This window comes from Musca domestica, unplaced genomic scaffold (genome assembly GCF_030504385.1).
Source record: "Musca domestica strain aabys unplaced genomic scaffold, Musca_domestica.polishedcontigs.V.1.1 189, whole genome shotgun sequence".
Classification (NCBI taxonomy): Eukaryota; Metazoa; Arthropoda; class Insecta; order Diptera; family Muscidae; genus Musca; species Musca domestica.
In genome coordinates this window covers 54,002-76,425 of record NW_026712244.1, presented here as the reverse complement: position 1 = coordinate 76,425, position 22,424 = coordinate 54,002, and the positions used below count along the sequence as shown (strand labels likewise).

At 28.7% G+C, this 22,424-nt stretch overlaps 1 protein-coding gene across 1 annotated transcript in view; it reads left to right on the top strand.

Annotated features, from left to right (window-relative positions):
* LOC131801957 (serine/threonine-protein phosphatase with EF-hands pef-1-like) overlaps positions 1 to 22,424 on the top strand; it is a gene marked incomplete at its 3' end in the record, with an annotated part of 105,601 nt that overhangs the window by 38,982 nt on the left and 44,195 nt on the right. The window contains exon 2 of the mRNA XM_059121103.1: positions 13,721 to 15,382. Within this exon, the coding sequence (XP_058977086.1) occupies positions 15,085 to 15,382 (298 nt within the window). The remainder of the gene's footprint in view (positions 1 to 13,720; positions 15,383 to 22,424) is intronic.

Genomic DNA, 22,424 nt, shown 5'->3' with positions numbered 1-22,424 from the left:
TTCTATAGGAAAATCTATTGCGAAAATCGCAAAAATTTTCTATAGGAAAATCTATTGCGAAAATCGCAAAAATTTTCTATAGGAAAATCGTTTGCGAAAATCGCAAAAATTTTCTATAGGAAAATCGTTTGCGAAAATCGCAAAAATTTTCTATAGGAAAATCGTTTGCGAAAATCGCAAAAATTTTCTATAGGAAAATTGTTTGCGAAAATCGCAAAAATTTTCTATAGGAAAATTGTTTGCGAAAATCGCAAAAATTTTCTATAGGAAAATTGTTTGCGAAAATCGCAAAAATTTTCTATAGGAAAATTATTGCGAAAATCGCAAAAATTTTCTATAGGAAAATTGTTTGCGAAAATCGCAAAAATTTTCTATAGGAAAATCATTTGCGAAAATCGCAAAAATTTTCTATAGGAAAATCGTTTGCGAAAATCGCAAAAATTTTCTATAGGAAAATCGTTTGCGAAAATCGCAAAAATTTTCTATAGGAAAATTGTTTGCGAAAATCGCAAAAATTTTCTATAGGAAAATTGTTTGCGAAAATCGCAAAAATTTTCTATAGGAAAATTGTTTGCGAAAATCGCAAAATTTTCTATAGGAAAATTGTTTGCGAAAATCGCAAAAATTTTCTATAGGAAAATTGTTTGCGAAAATCGCAAAAATTTTCTATAGGAAAATTGTTTGCGAAAATCGCAAAAATTTTCTATAGGAAAATTGTTTGCGAAAATCGCAAAAATTTTCTATAGGAAAATTGTTTGCGAAAATCGCAAAAATTTTCTATAGGAAAATTGTTTGCGAATATCGCAAAAATTTTCTATAGGAAAATTGTTTGCGAAAATCGCAAAAATTTTCTATAGGAAAATTGTTTGCGAAAATCGCAAAAATTTTCTATACGAAAATCCGTTGCGAAAACGCAAAAATTTTCTATACGAAAATCCGTTGCGAAAATCGCAAAAATTTTCTATAGGAAAATCTATTGCGAAAATCGCAAAAATTTTCTATAGGAAAATCTATTGCGAAATCGCAAAAATTTTCTATAGGAAAATCTATTGCGAAAATCGCAAAAATTTTCTATAGGAAAATCGTTTGCGAAAATCGCAAAAATTTTCTATAGGAAAATCGTTTGCGAAAATCGCAAAAATTTTCTATAGGAAAATCGTTTGCGAAAATCGCAAAAATTTTCTATAGGAAAATCGTTTGCGAAAATCGCAAAAATTTTCTATAGGAAAATCGTTTGCGAAAATCGCAAAAATTTTCTATAGGAAAATCGTTTGCGAAAATCGCAAAAATTTTCTATAGGAAAATCGTTTGCGAAAATCGCAAAAATTTTCTATAGGAAAATCGTTTTGCGAAAATCGCAAAAATTTTCTATAGGAAAATCGTTTTGCGAAAATCGCAAAAATTTTCTATACGAAAATCGCAAAAATTGTCTTTGGGAAAATCTTTGGAAAATTGGAAAATCTTGGGAAAAAACGCCAAAATTTTCCTGAAACAAAAATTTTTCTATAGGAAAATCTTGGCGAAAAACGCAAAAATTTTCTATGCGAAAATCTTGGCGAAAATCGCAAACATTTTCTGTATATATTATTGTTTAACATTTTACTGTTATTTTTCAATTTGTTTATTTATTTTTGTTTTTGGTTTTTATACACAATTCCACATTTTTGTTTTTTTTCTTGTGTTTTTGTTTAATTTTGTCCACTTTCAAATTAAATTTAGAGCAAGCAAAAATGTAAACATTCATTTGTAGTGTAGCTCGCTAATAGTTTAATGGATTTTTTCTAATGAATGGGGGCGGGGCGAGGGCATACGGCTGTGGTCTATGGTCTATGGCTCGGTCACTATGTGCATAAAAAAGTGCCAGGGTATCACAAACTAATAGACCAATAATTCATTTTGTTATATGGTGGACAGGACATAACATACCTATACGAGAGGTCAAGAGGTCACATAGGAGGAACTGGAGGTAAAATTGTTGAAGAATTTAAATTAATTATTCACAGAAGACATTTGTTGGATGGCATTCTTTTTGCAATGAATAGAAATTAATAAATTAATTGATTTAATAAAAAAATGAAAGTTAATTTAAAAATGCTGGAAGGGATGGTAGGAGAAAGCCTCTTCAGTTAATTGAGTGGAAAATCAATTTTAGATATTTTATGATTTTTTAATTTTTTTTTAAATTTTTTTTAATTTTTTTTTTAAATTTTTTTAATTTTTTTTAGTTTCTAAGTGGACCAATTAAATTATAATCTCTAGAAACAAATATAAAAAATGTTTTCCAAAAATTTTTTTTTGACACTGCCATGAGAGAATGCATTCAATGCCGGCATGCCTGCCTGTCGGCTATGAGTCGCAGAGTAGATATATTTTTCATCTGGTCATCTGGACCACAGATTGTTAAGTTGTCGTGTCGTTGCTTTTTTATTGCCAAAATGTCTACAAATTTACCAAAAAAAATTTGGAATTTTGCCAAGGAAAATAAAAAATCTTTCGAAAAATGAATGGAAATTATGGCAAAGACATTTATGTGCTTCGCTGCAGTGGCAAAGTGTTGGGAAGAAAAATTATCAAAAGAGATCAAAAAATTAAAAAAAATGGAAGAAATAAAAAAATAAAATTTTTTTCGTGAAATAAAAAATATAAAATAAAAAAATAAAAATAGGGAAAATTTTAAAAATTAAAAAAAAATAAATTTTTTTATTAAAATTTTTTTTGGGAATGTTGAAAATTAAATACCAAATTTTTTTTTGGGGGAAAATAATATCTTAATTTTTCTTATCAAGGCTCATTCATGTCCTTCCTCATTCCCCGAAAAATATAAACAAAAAACAACAAATGAGTAATTGTTGTTTACTTCTCCCCCTCTCTTTGTTGGGCCACTGGACCGGAAATCCAATTTTCTTGTAATAATGATAGCTGATATCGATAGATATCCTGCAATGATAAAAAACCCCAAAATGACATACAAACACACGCACACACAGATTAAGATTTGTGGACGACACAACATTACCCGGAACAAACAAACAAACAAACCGGAGAAAAAAAGGAATAGAAAAATATCAGCATTACAAGGAAAAATAGAATGTTCGTCAAATTAGAATGGACAACAGATGGATTTCCTTCAGATGATGGGTGAAATTTACATTTACATGTTCATGTTCAGACCGGAAGGAAACCCCGCACCCCTTCCCCCAAAATACAAGAGAAAAAACAACAATGACATTTAAGAATATTTGCCGATTAACTAGGGTGAGGTATGAGTAATGACATACACCATACGCAGCCCTAGCCTGCAATATTGAGTAAGAGAATATATATTTTAAATACGCAATTTTGTTAGAGATTTTTTTTGTGATTTTCGCAATAGATTTTCGTATAGAAAATTTTTGCGATTTTTGCAAACGGTTTTCCTATAGAAAATTTTTGCGATTTTCGCAAACGATTTTCGTATAGAAAATTTTTGCGATTTTCGCAAACGATTTTCGTATAGAAAATTTTTGCGATTTTCGCAAGAATTTTCCTATAGAAAATTTTTGCGATTTTCACAAGAATTTTCTATACGAAAATCGTTTGCGATTTTCGCAAGAATTTTCCTACAGAAAATTTTTGCGATTTTCGCGAGAATTTTCCTACAGAAAATTTTTGCGATTTTCGCAAGAAAATTTTTGCGATTTTCGCAAGAATTTTCCTATAGAAAATTTTTGGGATTTTCGCAAAAATTTTCCTATAGAAAATTTTTGGGATTTTCGCAAGAATTTTCCTATAGAAAATTTTTGCGATTTTCGCAATAGATTTTCGTATAGAAAATTCTTGCGTTTTTCGCCAAGGTTTTCGTAAAGAAAATTTTGGTGTTTTTCGCCAAGATTTTCGTATAGAAAATTTTGGCGTTTTTCGCCAAGATTTCCTATAGAAAATTTTTGCGATTTTCGCAAGAATTTTCTATACGAAAATCGTTTGCGATTTTCGCAAGAATTTTCCTACAGAAAATTTTTGCGATTTTCGCAAGAATTTTCCTACAGAAAATTTTTGCGATTTTCGCAAGAAAATTTTTGCGATTTTCGCAAGAATTTTCCTATAGAAAATTTTTGGGATTTTCGCAAAAATTTTCCTATAGAAAATTTTTGGGATTTTCGCAAGAATTTTCCTATAGAAAATTTTTGCGATTTTCGCAATAGATTTTCGTATAGAAAATTTTTGCGATTTTCGCCAAGATTTTCCTATAGAAAACTTTCGCGATTTTCGCAAAAGATTTTCGTATAGAAAATTTTGGCGTTTTTCGCCAAGATTTTCGTATAGAAAATTTTGACGTTTTTCGCCTAGATTTTCGTATAGAAAATTTTGGCGTTTTTCGCCAACGATTTTCGTATAGAAAATTTTTGCGATTTTCGCCAACGATTTTCGTATAGAAAATTTTTGCGTTTTTCGCCAAGGTTTTCGTATAGAAAATTTTTGCGATTTTCGCAATAGATTTTCGTATAGAAAATTTTTGCGATTTTCGCAATAGATTTTCGTATAGAAAATTTTTGCGATTTTCGCAATAGATTTTCGTATAGAAAATTTTTGCGATTTTCGCCAAGATTTTCGAATAGAAAATTTTTGCGATTTTCGCCAATATTTTCCTATAGAAAATTTTTGCGATTTTCGCCAATATTTTCCTATAGAAAATTTTTGCGATTTTCGCAAACGATTTTCGCGTAGAAAATTTTGGCGTTTTTCGTCGAACATATTTGCGATTTAGATTTTTTTATTTCAATTTCAGACTTCTTTAAAATTTTCAAGGCAATTTAACTTCATCCTCGGACTGAATTGCTTTTCTATCATCTCTCTTTTTAATGCTGGAAAAATTGCCTTAACTTTCCTACCACGTTATTGAATTACAAAACTTACTTCATTATTGGAAATCTGCATTTGCAGTATTGCCACATATGGCAGCTAAGTAACTCGTTCTACGGAGAGATAAGAAAGAGGAAAAGGAAAAATGATGCGACCTAAGAACATAACCTAAGAACATTGATTTGAACAGTGAATGTCAAACAAATTGAAATAGTAGCTGCAGTATCCGAGATGCTGAACTTAATCTCGATACTACGAAAAAAAAAGAAGACAAGAAAAAATATAAAGCATACTTTATGGGATGTGCTGACATGCCATGAATAAGCTATGAAGAAAAATGTCATACATTTTAGAGTTCTTAGCTCGCTTTTACCTTCCTTCCGAGAATCTCGTTTACAATTCTGCGAAGGAAATCGATAAATCCGAATCCGATTAAGTATGTATGTAATCACATAATCATATCAATTCCATGGAAATTGAATCATGATATTCTTTTCTTGAACGCTTTCTGTGTGCTTAGAAGGCGAAGGAAAGAAAAAAAATTGAGAAATTGAAGCATATTTCTAGGCTGATGCAATCCATGAGGGGGTTATAATGAAAGGAAATGAATTTCAATGGCATTTGTGATAAATATTCCAGCAAAAAAAAAAAATAAATAAATAAATAAAGAATGGTTCTCCTACGCTTTCGTAGAATCCATCAAATAAATATTATGTCCTACATAGGTCAAACCATTTCCGCTTCGAATAAATACCCAAATTTATTTATTGCAAACCCAAATATTATGAAAACAAATGTTCTTCGAATTTCCCTCCGCCATATTTCGCTTGGCAAATTAATCATGAAAACACTTCATTTGGCTCCCCCCTCCCCCCTTAACTTCAAATTTATTGCCAAATTAACCACAAAAACTTCTAATTAGCTGCGGGTCTCCTTCTCCGGACCCCATTCATTTGAATGTCTCCATCCAAATACATTTTCAAAATTCTGAAAAAAAAGCGAACATCCATTTATCATCATCGTCCACCAAAATGCCGGAAATTTTCCTCTGAAAACTAACCAAATGCGCTAATGGCGATAAGCACTAAATAATCATGGCCCAAACCACAAATCCATTAGTTTCCGCATTGCCAAACTACGAAGAGAGTAAATTATAACTCCAGTTGTTTGGTTGGTTGGATGTGTGGCACATAAAAAGAACACTCAGCGTTCCCAAAAGCTGCGTGATAGTCAAACCCAGCTAGGGGCAAATGAAAACGTAAAAGTATATGGTGGCGTATACGTTGTGACAATAGTTATACGCACTAAGGGCCACAATTAAATAATGGATGACAGATAAAAAAAATTGAAGAGATATCGAAGGTATTTTTTTTAAATTTATTAATTATCAAAAAAACAAAAATGTTTTTTTAGAGATTTTTTAAAAATATTTTTTTCAAAGTATCAGCAAAATTTTTTCTTTGACGTGTATTTTTCCGAAAATAGTTTTTCAATAAATCCACAGACGTGGATTTTTTCAAAATAATTTTTTCAATAAATTCACAGATGTGGATTTTTTAAAAATTAGTTTTTCAATAAATCCACAGACGTGGATTTTTTAAAAATTATTTTTTAAATAAATCCAAAGACGTGGATTTTTTAAAAATTATTTTTTCAATAAATCCAAAGGCGTGGATTTTTTAAAAATTATTTTTTCAATAAATCCAAAGACGTGGATTTTTTAAAAATTATTTTTTCAATAAATCCAAAGACGTGGATTTTTTAAAAATTATTTTTTCAATAAATCCAAAGGCGTGGATTTTTTAAAAATTATTTTTTCAATAAAAAAAAAATAATTTTTTCAACAAATCCACAGACGTGGATTTTTTAAAAATTATTTTTTCAATAAATCCACAGACGTGGATTTTTTAAAAATTATTTTTTCAATAAATCCACAGACGTGGATTTTTTAAAAATTATTTTTTCAATAAATCCACAGACGTGGATTTTTTAAAAATTATTTTTTCAATAAATCCACAGACGTGGATTTTTTAAAAATTATTTTTTCAATAAATCCACAGACGTGGATTTTTTAAAAATTATTTTTTCAATAAATCCACAGACGTGGATTTTTTAAAAATTATTTTTTCAATAAATCCACAGACGTGGATTTTTTAAAAATTATTTTTTCAATAAATCCACAGACGTGGATTTTTTAAAAATTATTTTTTCAATAAATCCACAGACGTGGATTTTTTAAAAATTATTTTTTCAATAAATCCAAAGACGTGGATTTTTTTTAAAAATTATTTTTTCAATAAATCCACAGACATGGATTTTTTAAAAATTATTTTTTCAATAAATCCACAGACGTGGATTTTTTAAAAATTATTTTTTCAATAAATCCACAGACGTGGATTTTTTAAAAATTAATTTTTTAAAAAATTCCACAGATATGGATTTTTTAAAAATTATTTTTTAAAAAAATTGGATTTTTTAAAAATTACTTTTTCAATAAATCCACAGACGTGGATTTTTTAAAAATTATTTTTTCAATAAATCCACAGACGTGGATTTTTTAAAAAATATTTTTTCAATAAATCCACCAACGTGGATTTTTTAAAAATTATTTTTTCAATTAATCCACCAACGTGGATTTTTTAAAAATTATTTTTTCAATAAATCCACCAACGTGGATTTTTTAAAAATTATTTTTTCAATAAATCCACCAACGTGGATTTTTTAAAAATTATTTTTTCAATAAATCCACAGACGTGGATTTTTTAAAAATTATTTTTTCAATAAATCCACAGACGTGGATTTTTGAAAAAATATTTTTTCAATAAATCCACAGACGTGGATTTTTTAAAAATTATTTTTTCAATAAATCCACAGACGTGGATTTTTTAAAAATTATTTTTTCAATAAATCCACAGACGTGGATTTTTTTAAATTTATTTTTTCAATAAATCCACAGACGTGGATTTTTTTAAAATTATTTTTTCAATAAATCCCCAGGCGTGGATTTTTTTTAAATTATTTTTTCAATAAATCCCCAGGCGTGGATTTTTTTTAAATTATTTTTTCAATAAATCCCCAGGCGTGGATTTTTTTTAAATTATTTTTTCAATAAATCCACAGACGTGGATTTTTTTAAAATTATTTTTTCAATAAATCCACAGACGTGGATTTTTTTAAAATTATTTTTTCAATAAATCCACAGACGTGGATTTTTTTAAAATTATTTTTTCAATAAATCCACAGACGTGGATTTTTTTAAAATTATTTTTTCAATAAATCCACAGACGTGGATTTTTTTAAAATTATTTTTTCAATAAATCCACAGACGTGGATTTTTTTAAAATTATTTTTTCAATAAATCCACAGACGTGGATTTTTTTAAAATTATTTTTTCAATAAATCCACAGACGTGGATTTTTTTAAAATTATTTTTTCAATAAATCCACAGACGTGGATTTTTTTAAAATTATTTTTTCAATAAATCCACAGACGTGGATTTTTTTAAAATTATTTTTTCAATAAATCCACAGACGTGGATTTTTTTAAAATTATTTTTTCAATAAATCCACGGACGTGGATTTTTTTAAATTATTTTTTCAATAAATCCACAGACGTGGATTTTTTAAAAATTATTTTTTCAATAAATCCACAGACGTGGATTTTTTAAAAATTATTTTTTCAATAAATCCACAGACGTGGATTTTTTAAAAATTATTTTTTCAATAAATCCAAAGACGTGGATTTTTTAAAAATTATTTTTTCAACAAATCCAAAGACGTAGATTTTTTAAAAATTATTTTTCCAATAAATCCAAAGAAAAAAAATTTTAAGTCTAGCATAAGCGTGGATTCTTTGAAAAAATATTTTTTCAAGTCTAGCATAAGCATGGTTTTTTTTTTAAAATATATTTTCTTCAGTCAAGGTGTGCGCATACGTTGTGATATTCGCCATACGACCCATGGTACTTCCAAATAAAAATTTGTGTTTTTTCCTTATTTCCTCCTGTTGCTCCTGGGGAACTTACATTTCCCCATCTTTGTTAAGCATGTTTGTTTTTCCAGACCTGCGGAAATCAATTCATTGTCCAAAAACAAGGATATTTATTGATTAAATCAACAGGAAGAACGAGAGGAGGTAGGAAATGCCATTTCCAAATAAACATGAAAGCCAATATCTTTGATATGCCCTCAAAGGATTGCTTGGCTGTATCCTTTTCACTTTTGGGAATTTTGTACCGTTGTCATTCTGACGAATTCCTTTTAAACTGATAAACATCTAAGAGATGACAGAGAAAAACAAACGTATGACTTTAAGGCAAATGCTTTATTGTGTAGGTGCGTCGTCTGGGTGTGTGTGCGTGTGTGTGGGCCTAAGGCGGTTTCCTGTTCATCCCAAAGTTCAACTTGGCTTTGGCGTGGATATTTTATGACTTTTCTAAGATTTCTTGAACTGAGGTTTCTTGTCATCTCTACCTTTTGGATTGCCAACGGAATTGCCTTCATAAACTTAAGATGGGATCTTAATGTAGATTGGGATTTTATTGTCTGCTATACGCACGATTTACACATGCATATAACACTTGCACGCTTACACACACACACACCCAAACCAACATCCATCTTGCCCCCTCATTAGACACTTGGCAGTGGATTTTGTCCTGGTTTATATTAGCCATTGTTTTATGACTCCTTTGTCCTATTCTTTTTTGTTTGCCAGGACCTTAGAGTTGTTGTCCTTTTTCTGTGTGTGTGTGTGCGTGGATGTGTTTGTGTGTGATTGCCCTTCGGGGATTTCTTTTGACTTTTGTTTGTTTAATTTTTGTCTTGAAATGTAGGCCTTTACCAAAATTTATGAAGACAAACTGGCTCTGCCTTGAAGTCCTTGAAGGCTGGCACATGTCTTAAATGCATTTAAGGATGTTTTACATGGCGGCGCCGTTGTTGTCCTTTTTAAGTCCTTGATAAGCAACACGTAGCTGTGCCAAGTATAATCGATTACATGGGATTAATTTCAAATTACAATTTTGCCGTCTCGTTATGAAATTCAATGCAGGAGGCAGGATGGGTAAGGGACAAGGACATATGTCCATAACCTTTAAGAAATTCAAAGGAATTTCTACAAAAATAATTTAAGCGATTTCTTAAATTTTTTGTCGGAAAATGTTGGCGATTTTTTTTTAAAAATTATTTTTTCAGTAAATCTACAGACGTGGATTTTTTAAAAATTATTTTTTCAGTAAATCTACAGACGTGGATTTTTTAAAAATTATTTTTTTTAAAAATTATTTCTTCAGTAAATCCACAGACGTGGATTTTTTAAAAATTATTTTTTCAATAAATCCACAGACGTGGATTTTTTAAAGAATTATTTTTTCAATAAATCCACAGACGTGGATTTTTTTAAAAATTATTTTTTCAAAAAATCCGCAGACGTGGATTTTTTAAAAATTATTTTTTCAAAAAATCCACAGACGTGGATTTTTTAAAAATTATTTTTTCAAAAAATCCACAGACGTGGATTTTTTAAAAATTATTTTTTTAATAAATCCACAGACGTGGATTTTTTAAAAATTATTTTTTCAATTAATCCACAAACGTGGATTTTTTAAAAAATATTTTTTCAATTAATCCACAAACGTGGATTTTTTAAAAATTATTTTTTCAATAAATCCACAGACGTGGATTTTTTAAAAATTATTTTTTCAATAAATCCACACACGTTGATTTTTTAAAAATTAATTTTTCAATAAATCCACCACTGACGTGGATTTTTAAAAATTATTTTTTCAATAAATCCACCACAGACGTGGATTTTTAAAAATTATTTTTACAATAAATCGCAGACGTGGATTTTTTAAAAATTATTTTTTTTAATAAATCCACAGACCTGGATTATTTAAAATTATTTTTTTTAATAAATCCACAGACCTGGATTATTTAAAAATTATTTTTTCAATAAATTCACAGACGTGGATTTTTTAAAAATTATTTTTTCAATAAATCCACAGACTTGGATTTTTTAAAAACTATTTTTTCAATAAATCTACAGACGTGGATTTTTTAAAAATTATTTTTTCAATAAATCCACCACAGACGTGGATTTTTTAAAAATTATTTTTTCAATAAATCCACCACAGACGTGGATTTTTTAAAAATTATTTTTTCAATAAATCCACCACAGACGTGGATTTTTTAAAAATTATTTTTTCAATATATCCACAGACGTGGATTATTTAAAAATTATTTTTTCAATAAATTCACAGACGTGGATTATTTAAAATTATTTTTTTTAATAAATCCACAGACCTGGATTTTTTAAAAATTATTTTTTCAATAAATTCACATACGTGGATTATTTAAAATTATTTTTTCAATAAATCCACCACAGACGTGGATTTTTTAAAAATTATTTTTTCAATAAATTCACAGACGTGGATTATTTAAAATTATTTTTTAAATGAATCCACAGACTTGGATTTTTTAAAAATTATTTTTTCAATAAATCTACAGACTTGGATTTTTTTAAAAATTATTTTTTCAATAAATCCACAGACGTGGATTTTTTAAAAATTATTTTTTCAGTAAATCCATAGACGTGGATTTTTTAAAAATTATTTTTTCAATAAATCCACACACGTAGATTTTTAAAAATTATTTTTTCAATAAATCCACAGACTTGGATTTTTTAAAAATTATTTTTTCAATAAATCTAAAGACTTGGATTTTTTTAAAAATTATTTTTTCAATAAATCCACAGACGTGGATTTTTTAAAAATTATTTTTTCAATAAATCCATAGACGTGGATTTTTTAAAAATTATTTTTTCAATAAATCCACAGACTTGGATTTTTTAAAAATAATATTTGCAATAAATCCACAGGCTTGGATTTTTTAAAAATAATATTTGCAATAAATCCACAGACATGGTTTATTAAAAATTCAAATTTTAGCGATTTTGGGTAAAATTTTCCACACTTTATTTTTCATTAAAAAATTAATGACAATTATTTTTTTCATTATCATTGATGCACAACCCCCGGCGCCTTTCTCCCTCCCTGCTTTTGCTTCCCCTACTAAATTATGATGGCATTTCATGTTTCTTGTCTATTATAACAAAATTTTATTATTGTTTTGCTATTAAGAAAGTGAAAAGCTATCAACGAAATGAACGCCAAAAAATAATGACAATGTAGATAATGAAAATGGAGACAATGAAGCGACATTAACACTGTATAAGACACTATAGAGGATGGCATGAAAGGAAGGAAATGCAAAATCCAAACACTCCTCCTACCCATTCTTCCAAAAAAAAAAAAAAAAATATGCTTTTGGCCATAAAAATGTTATCAAAATCCAATAAGTCGAATTATGAGCCATGGGTAAAGCTGGCAATAACTGCGTTATGGGAAATATTGACGCAAAATGTTGGCGGGGCGACGAAAGTTATTTGCAGAAGGGGAGGGTATGGAAAAAAATTTTCAAGGAAAAATTTTTTATTTTTTAAAAATTTAAAAAAAAAAATAATTTAATAATTAATAATAATAAATTTTTTAAAATAATTTTTTTTATTAAATTTTATTATACAATAATTTTTATGATTTTCGTCAACGATATTTTTTTTATAAATTTATTTGATAAATAATAATAATAATAATAATAATAATAATAATAATAATAATAATAATAATAATAATAATAATAATATAATAATAATAATAATAATAATAATAATATAATAATAATAATAATAATAATAATAATATAATAATAATAATAATAATAATAATAATAATAATAATAATAATAATAATAATAATAATAATAATAATAATAATAATAATAATAATAATAATAATAATAATAATAATAATAATAAAATAATAATAATAATAATAATAATAATAATAATAATAATAATAATAATAATAATAATAATAATAATAATAATAATAATAATAATAATAATAATAATAATAATATATAATAATAATAATAATAATAATAATAATAATAATAATAATATAATAATAATAATAATATAATAATAATAATAATAATAATAATAATAATAATAATAATAATAATAATAATAATAATAATAATAATAATAATAATAATAATAATACTAATAATAATAATAATAATAATAATAATAATAATAATAATAATAATAATAATAATAATAATAATAATAATAATAATATAATAATAATAATAATAATAATAATAATAATAATAATAGTAATAATATAATAATACAATAATAATAATAATAATAATAATAATAATAATAATAATAATAATAATAATAATAATAATAATAATAATAATAATAATAATAATAATAATAATAATAATAATAATAATAATAATAATAATAATAATAATAATAATAATAATAATAATAATAATAATAATAATAATAATAATAATAATAATAATAATAATAATGATAATGATAATTTTTTTCAAAAATATTTTTCGTCAACGATTTTTTTTTAAATTTATTTATTTTTTTAGAATTAAAGAAATCTAATTTTTCCTATTTTTTAAAATATTTTTTGATTTACGATTTAAAATTTTGTAATTATTTTTTTTTATTTATTTTAAATATAATTCAAAAAATCGCTAAAAATTTAACAAAATAATTTTTAAACACTATTAAAGAATACTATTTTTTCCTAAAATGTTCTTAAAAAAAATATATTTCTCAAAATATTGGTTTTCTTAAAAAAATAAATGTATATAAAAATAAAAAAAAAAATTAATTAATAAACAAAAATGCTCCCTTGATTCAAAATATTTTTGCTAAATAATTCCTAAATTTGAAATATTTTTTTTTTAATTATTTTTAAATATATCGTTTTCTCGTCTCTTTCCAGTTTTCCGCTTCACTTGTCTGAAATTAATGATGGCCTAAACGTTATTTCCATTGAAATTTAAATAGAGCCAGATCAAGGTCAGAGCCCAACACAATTATGTAAATTCCACCAAAGAGAATTCCTAAAAAAATCCAAATTGTCTTCCCAATTATCTAATATTTTCCAACTAAAAACTACCGCAAAAGTTGACCAATTAATGGCATTGTAAAGCAATAGCCTTGAGCAAAAGTTTGCCATTTAAAATAATAACACTTGGTAATGGTAAATATTTGTAGAACTTTAAACAGGGAGAGAGAATATAAAAATAAACAAAGAAATGCCGTTTAAATTGGAATTATTACGGCCTCTTACAATAACAACAACTACTACATTCATCGTTTAAGAGATTCCCAGAAAAAACGGCCACAATTTCTAAGGCAATAACAAAAACATACGGCCAAAGGCTCTACTACTACTAATCCCCATTGTTCGTTTGTTTACAATACTCTAGCAATGTGAGTGTGTGTGAATAGAAGAGTATATGTGAGTTAGAGAGCCAGAGCAAAGAAAGAAAGAAAAAAAAAACAGCAACACCATCTATTGTTATACACGTGCATAGTTAAAGCAACAAAATATTAGAGCGCTTCATATTTGTGCTTTATTTACGGTCTTTGAATGTGAGAGGAGAAATACACACATATAACAGTGAGAGCAAGAGAGAGAGCGTCTCTGTGTATGGCAAAGAGCTTACCAGCACGTGTTGGTGGTTTAATAGTAAGGCAAACGATTTGTTATTCCTTTGTTTACATTCAATTTGAAGTAGATGTGTGTGAGAACAGTATGTGAATGAGAGCGCGCGTGAGAGAGAGTACCATTGTTTATAAGGAGATTCCGTATAGCACGTGAGTTAAACCAAACACTGTTGAGAAAGAAAATAGTCTTACTCAATGGTTTGTTTATATTTTGGTTTATAAACATTGCCAGAGGCAAACACGTACACACACATATTTGAAGCAAGCCACCATTGTTTGAGGGTGGGAAAAGAAAGGCCCGTAAATATTTCTCCTTAAAAAAATAAAATTAACGGCAATACAACGGCTACAGAACAAAGTGCATTGGTATTGCATCATCTTCCATTATACGTGTCTCCAGCAAATATCTACAACGTCTCCTCCTATTCTTCTTCCTTGAGAACTACAACATTATCACCTTCCACTACCTGTCGTCGACGTCTTCATCAAATATCACTGGCCACAGCAACAATTGAAGACCCAGACAAGACATTGCTAGACCCCACAACGGCCCAGACAACAGCAACAACACCTACAACAACGCCAGATAACAACATCGCCGGCAACCACGGCCGTTTGAAACCGAACATCATCATGTTGCGTAGCTGCGTCTGTTTTGGCCAGCGTGGTAATCACAAGCGGCGTAGCTCATCGTTTGATACATCATCGTCATGCCGTTCATCGGAAATTGAACGTGGTGGCAAGACGGCCACCACATTCACGGCCAGTGGTAGTGGCGGTGGTAGTGGTACTGGTGCCAATAATCAGCGCCAGAATCAAGTTGCAAATGGTCGTATGGCCTCCAGTTTGTTACAGTACTTCCAGACGAAAGGTTGGCTCCGACACTGGCGTAAACCGACAAGGGGCCTCAGCATGACCAAAATTGAAATCAGTAAGTACAAAAGCAAAAAAAAAAAAAAAAAAAAACAAAAAAAAAAAACAATAAATATTTAAATTAAGAAAACAGAGAAAAAAAGACAATTTTAAACCAACATTTGTTGTATATGTGTATCTGTGTGTGACTCATATAAAAATAAATCAAACAGTGAGAAATTGACATTTAAAGAGGATTTTCTTGTTCTTTCATGTTTATGTTGCACTCATTGCTCGGCGACAACATACATACAGTGGACACTTAAACCCCTCTTTTATTTATTGGTCATTAAAGGGCAAAGGGTTTTGAAAATTCGCATTTTTTTTTTCAAAAGAAAAAAAATCACTGCGTTTTTTTTTCGTGTTGTGTGTGACACACCATTTGAAAGTTTATTTTCTTCCCAGAAGAAGAAAACAAACAAACGAAAAAAACAAGTGAAAAACATGACATCATGCTACTGTCGAAAATTACAAATCATATACTACACATTAGCGGCAAAGCACGTGATTAAAAAAAAAAAAAAAAAAAAAAAAAAAAAAAAAATAAAATAAAATAATAAATAATATTTATATTTATATGAAAAAAAAATCTATACGATAATCGTTGGCGAAAAACGACAAAATTTTCTACACGAAAATCTTGGCGAAAAACGTCAAAAACTTTCTATACGAAAATCGTTGGCGAAAAACGCGAAAAAATTTTCTATACGAAAATCTTGGCGAAAAATGCGAAAAAATTTTCTATACGAAAATCGTTGGCGAAAAACGCCAAAATTTTCTATACGAAAATCGTTGGCGAAAATCACAAAAATTTTCTTTTGGAAAATTATTGCAAAAATCGCAAAAATTTGCCAAAAACGCCAAAATTTTCTATAGGAAAATCGCAAAAATGTTCTATAGGAAAATTATTCCGAAAATCGCAAACATTTTCTATACGAAAATCGTTGGCGAAAAACGCCAAAATTTTCTATACGAAAATCGTTGGCGAAAACCGCCAAAATTTTCTATACGAAAATCTTGGCGAAAAACGCCAAAATTTTCTATACGAAAATCTTGGCGAAAAACGCCAAAATTTTCTATACGAAAATCGTTGGCGAAAAACGCCAAACTTTTCTATACGAAAATCGCAAAAATGTTCTATAGGAAAATTATTGCGAAAATCGCAAAAAAATCCTATAGAAAATCGTTGGCGAAAATCACCAAATTTTTTTATAGGAAAATCGTTGGCAAAAATCGGAAAAAAATTTTATACGAAAATTGTGTGCGAAAATCGCAAAAATTTTCGAAAAACGCCAAAATTTTCTTTACGATAATCTTGAGAAAAACGCCAAAATATATTTTACACCGAAAATCGCAAAAAAAAATTTCTTTACGAAAATCGCAAAAATGTTCGTTTAAAGGACATTTGGCGCCCAACGTAAAAAGCCTCCCCTATTTGTATACCCCTCAACATTGTATGGAGGGTATACTAAGTTTGTCATTCCGTTTGTAACACCTCGAAACATACATTTTAGACTCCACAAAGTATATATACTCTTAATCAGCATAGAATTCTATGTCGGTTTAGCGATGTCCGACCGTCTGTCCGTCTGTGGAAATCATTCTAGCTTCCGAACGAAATGAGAAAGATTGATAAAATTTCACTGAAATGTCTGTTATGTCTGCAGGACTTTTGGTATTAAAAATGGGGTATGCAGGTCCACGTCTTCGTATAGCCCCCATATAACGATACCTCCCGATATTCGGTATTTTGATGATTTTAGCGACATTATTCACCGGAATTGTTTGAAATTTGGTAGTAGAGGTTCGTAATGGATACTACAGTCTAAGACAGAAAAATGTCTGTGCAGGTCCACGTCTTCATATAGCCTCCATATAACGATACCTCCCGATATTCGGTATTTTGATGATTTTTGCGTCATTATTCACCGAATATTTTTTTAAGTTTCGCAGCAGTTTAACAGCTGTCGGACAAGTGGCTTAGAAATAACAGTAGCCTGAAATTGGTTGCAGTTTTTTCATCTCACCCTGTAGAGCTGGAATTCCGAAATTTGATATTGAGGTCTCCGTTGGTATGTGGAATTAAGATATCCGGGTGGGAAAAATCGTTGAAGGTCCTTTTGAAACTTTCCTAAAAACTTCACAGTTCATACCTTTGAATGTCCTTTAAGAAGAATTTCCTAAAAAAAGCCTTTTAAAGGCTTTCGAATTTTGTTTCGAAAATCCATGGAGATTTTTCTGAAGGTCTGAAGTCTCTAAAAAATATTTTAATGTCCTTCATAAAATTCTTCAAAAAATCCACTTTCTTGCCTCTGAAGGACCTTTAGAAAAATCGCTGAAAAATAAAAAAAATCTTTGAGGGTAATTTTGAAAAAGTTTTCCAAAAAAATCTTTTTGAGGGTTTTTCGAATATTGTTTTGAAAATCCACTCAGATTTTTCTGAAGGTCATTTAAATTTTTCTTAAAAAGAGCATTAAATAAAAATTTAATTTAATGCTCTTTATAAAATTCTTTAGAAAAATCCACTTTCTTGCCTCTTTAAAAAAATCGACTGAAAAAAATGAAAAAAATTGTTTGAAGGTCCTTTTGCAAAAGTCCATAAAAACCTCTAAAAATTTTTTTTATAGTTCGTTTAGAGGTTTCGAAAAGGGTCCGTGATCGGGTCCTCTAGAAACTTTCTTTAAAAATTCACGACAATGTCATTGAAGGTCCTTTTAAAATAAATTCTCTAAAAAATACTATGATTGTCTTTCAAATGGTTTTTTTTAAGTCCACGTAGATGTTTTTGAAAGTCATTGAAAATTCTCGAGAAATTTGTTGGAGGTCCTTTATAACATTTTTTAAAAGGGTCTTTATAAAAATCATCTTAAAACACCATAGAAAAAATTCTTTAAAGGTCCTTTAAAAATATCCATAAAAAACCTTAAACATATATTTGAAGGTCCTTCAAAGATATCATAAATGGTTCGTGAGAAGTTCCTTTAGAAAAAAATCTTTGAAGGTCCTTTTCAAAAAGTCTATTAAAAACCTTAAAAAATTGTTTTTATAAGTCGTTTAGAGATTTCGAAAATGGTCCGTGAGCAGGTCCTTTAGAAAGTTGCATTAAAAATCTACGACAATGACTTTGAAGGTCCTTTTAAAAGAATTCTCTAAAAAAAATTATTGTCTTTAATTTTTTTTTTAAATCCACGCAGATGTTTTTGAAAGTCCTTGGAAATTCTTTGGAGGTCCTTTATAAAATTTTTTAAAACAACCACTTTCTTGCCTCTGAATGTCCTTTAGAAAAATCGTCTTAAAACCCCATAGAAAAAATTCGTTGAAGGTCCTTTGAAAAAATCCATAAAAAAAACTTTAAAAAATATATTTGAAGGTCCTTCAGGGATATCAAAAATGGTTCTTGAGAAGGTCCTTTAGAAAAAAATCTTTGAAGGTCCTTTTGAAAAAGTCTATTAAAAACCTTAAAAAATGTTTTTATAAGTCGTTTAGAGATTTCAAAAATGGTCCGTGAGCAGGTCCTTTAGAAAGTTGCTTGAAAAATCTACGACAATGATTTTGAAGGTCCTTTTAAAAGAATTCTCTAAAAAAATGATTGTCTTTAAGTTTGTGTTTTTCTTTTAAATCCACGCAGATGTTTTTAAAAGTCATTGAAAATTCTCGAGAAATTTTTGGGGGTCCTTTATAAAATTTTTTAAAACAATCACTTTCTTGCCTCTGAAGGTCCTTTAGAAAAATCGTCTTAAAACCCTATAGAAAAAATTCTTTGAAGGTCCTTTGGAAAAATCTGTAAAAAAATCTTAAACATATATTTGAAGGTCCTTCAGGGATATCAAAAATGGTTCGTGAGAAGGTTTTCTTTAAAATTCCCCGAAAATGCCTTTGAGGCCCTTTAAAAATAATTCCGTAAAAAACCTTGGAGGATTTTCAAATTTTGTTTTAAAAATCCACGCAAATGTTTCTGAAGGTCCCCAAAAAAATTCTGTAGAACTTGTTTGAATGTCTTGTATAAAATTCTTTAAAAAAAAATCCATTCTCCTGTCTCGAAAGAATCCTCAGGCTCTAAAAAATTAATAATAATTTAAAAAAAAAAATTAAAAAAAAAAAATTCAAAAATATATTTTTTAAAAATTCCACGTATTCTAAAAATTTCAAAAGAAACGCGATCTGAAATTAAAAAAAAACAAAATAATTTAAAAATGATAGCAACTTAGTCAACGAAGTCCTTAAAACAAAGCATTCTCTTCAAAAAATTCTCGTTTAGATTTTCATAGAACAAGTGTGCGTATACTTGATGCTAGCAATTATACGAACCCGGCTCCCACTTCTTTTATACAAAAATCTTGGGTAAATTTCTTCACCAGCGTTTTTTTTTTTTTCAATTAGACTTTAACATTGTCTGGAATTTTGATATTTGATATTGGTATCAGTTTGTTGCCTCTGATTGACTTTCAGAAAAATCCGGTCATACAACCCCATAGAAAAAATTCTTTGAAGGTCCTTTGAAAAAATCTATAAAAAATCTTAAAAATAGATTAGAAGGTCCTTCAGGGATATCATAAATGGTTCGTTAGAAGGTCCTTGAGAAATTTTCTTTAAAATTCCCCGATAATGCCTTTGACGGCCCTTTAAAAATAATTCCGTAAAAAAGCGTTGGAGGTTTTTCATTTTTTTTTTTAAATCCACGCAAATATTTCTGAAGGTCCTCAAAAAATTCTGTAAAAATCTTCTGAATGCCCTTGATGTAATTCTTTAAAAAATCCATTCTTCTGCCTCGGAAGAATCCTCAGGCTCTAAAAAATCATAAACAATTTTTTAAAAAAAATTTAAAAAAAAAATTCAAAAATATATTTTTTTAAAAAATCCACGTATTTTAAAAAATTAAAAAAAACGCGATCTGAAATTAAAAAAAATAAAAAAAAAAACAAAATAATTTAAAAATGATAACAACTTAGTCAACGAAGTACTTAAAACAAAGCATTCTCTTCAAAAAAATTCTCGTTTAGATTTTCATAGAACAAATGTGCGTATACTTGATGCCAGCAATTATACGCACCAGGCTCCCACTTCTTTTATACAAATTTGTTATAGGTATCAGTTTGTTGCCTCTGATTGACTTTCAGAAAAATCCGGTCTTACAACCCCATAGAAAAAATTCTTTGAAGGTCCTTTGAAAAAATGTATAAAAACCCTTGAAAATATATTTGAAGGTCCTCCAGAGATATCATAAATGGTTCGTGAGAAGGTCCTTTAGAAATTTTCTTTAAAACTCCACGGCGATGCCTCTGAAGGACATTTAATAAGAATTCCATAAAAAAAATTTGAGGGTTTTCAAATTTTGTTTTATAAATCCAGGCAAATGTTTCTGAAGGTCCTCAAAAAAATTCTGTAAAAATCTTCTGAATGCCTTTGATGAAATTCTTGAAAAAAAATCCATTCTCCTGTCTCGAAAGAATCCTCAGGCTCTAAAAAATCAATAATAATTTAAAAAAAAAAATTAAAAAAAAAATCAAAAATATATTTTTTTAAAAAATCCACGTATTCTAAAAATTTCAAAAATATTTCAAAAAAAAAATCCACGATCTTAAATAAAAAAAAATTCAAAAATAATAACAACTTAGTAAATGGATTCCTTAAAACACAGCATTCTCTTCATACTACAAATGTGCGTATACTTGTTGTCAACAATTATACGCACCCGGTCGCCACTTCTTTTATATATGAAAATCTCGGGTAAATTTCTTCATCATCAGATTTTTTTTTCAATTAGACTTTAAAATTGTCTTCATTAGCATTACCGCTGTGACATTCAAATGCCACACTTCTCTGCCTCGCTCGATGGCGTTGGACAGTTTGATGTCACGGTTGGTTCATTTTGGAAATAATGAGGTCATTTTCGACGACGAAAAACGTCATGTTGCAGTTGTGGCCAGCCGACGACGACACCGAAAAGGCAGGCAGGATAACAACTTGCCTATCCATGTCCACGAAAGACCTACCGCCTTTGAATAATTGGCGTTGTTTTTAGTTCGTGGTCATTGGCATGTTTTTCCACTCTTCTCCTCCGCCGCTCCATGACACATGGTTGTTACAACTAGACGAGATTTTGATTGCACTTTCCCTGATGGACAACGAGTGTTGCGATGTTGATGGCAAGGTCTGGTACTGAATATTTAAAATGTCTGCGGCGCTATGGCATGACCATACCAATAATGAGGCCATGACTTGAATTGCGGAATATTGGAAAAAGTTGAGTGCTTAAGGCAAAAATTCGTAATAGCTTTAATGGGCATTTGAAGAACTTCCGAGGGGCCTGTCAGAGCTGCAAAATGAAGCTACTTGAGGAGCTTCGAGGGACTTAGTAATTTGAAATTGTTACAACTGCAAGAAGAGAAGAATTTCAATCAAGTGATACTAGGGCGTATAAATGCTGACAACACTCATACGCCCTAAGGTACGGGTTTAATTTTTTTCTTGAGGAGCTTCGAGGGACTTAGTAATTTGAAATTTTTACAACTGCAAGGAGAGGAATTTCAATCAAGGGACACTGGGGCGTATAAATGGTGACTGCACTCATACGCACTGAGGAACTCCTTAAATTTTCTGGGAATTTTCCCTTGGAATTTGTAGGAATTAATTACATTTTTTTCTTAAACTATTATTATTCGGCAATATCCTTAAAATAAAATTTCAATCAAGGGACACTAGGGCGTATAAATGCTGACAACACTCATACGCACTGAGGCACTGCTTTAATATTTTTGTGATTTTTCCCTTGGAATTTGTAGGAATTAATTGCATTTTTTTTCTTAAACTATTATTATTCGACAATCTCCTTCATCCTTTGGCTCAAATCCAAAACCTAATGTCGTTATGCCACATTAATATTTAACCGGTTTCCCTCACTCACCCTCCCTCTCAACATCTCTTAACATTAACATAAATTTATTTACTGGAAGATTCTGAACTTTCAGCAGCCATATCCTCAAGTGAATACTTCACAGCAGACAGCAGGAAAAAAAACACAAGCATTTGCAAATCTATTTATAATACAGATACAGCTGAAT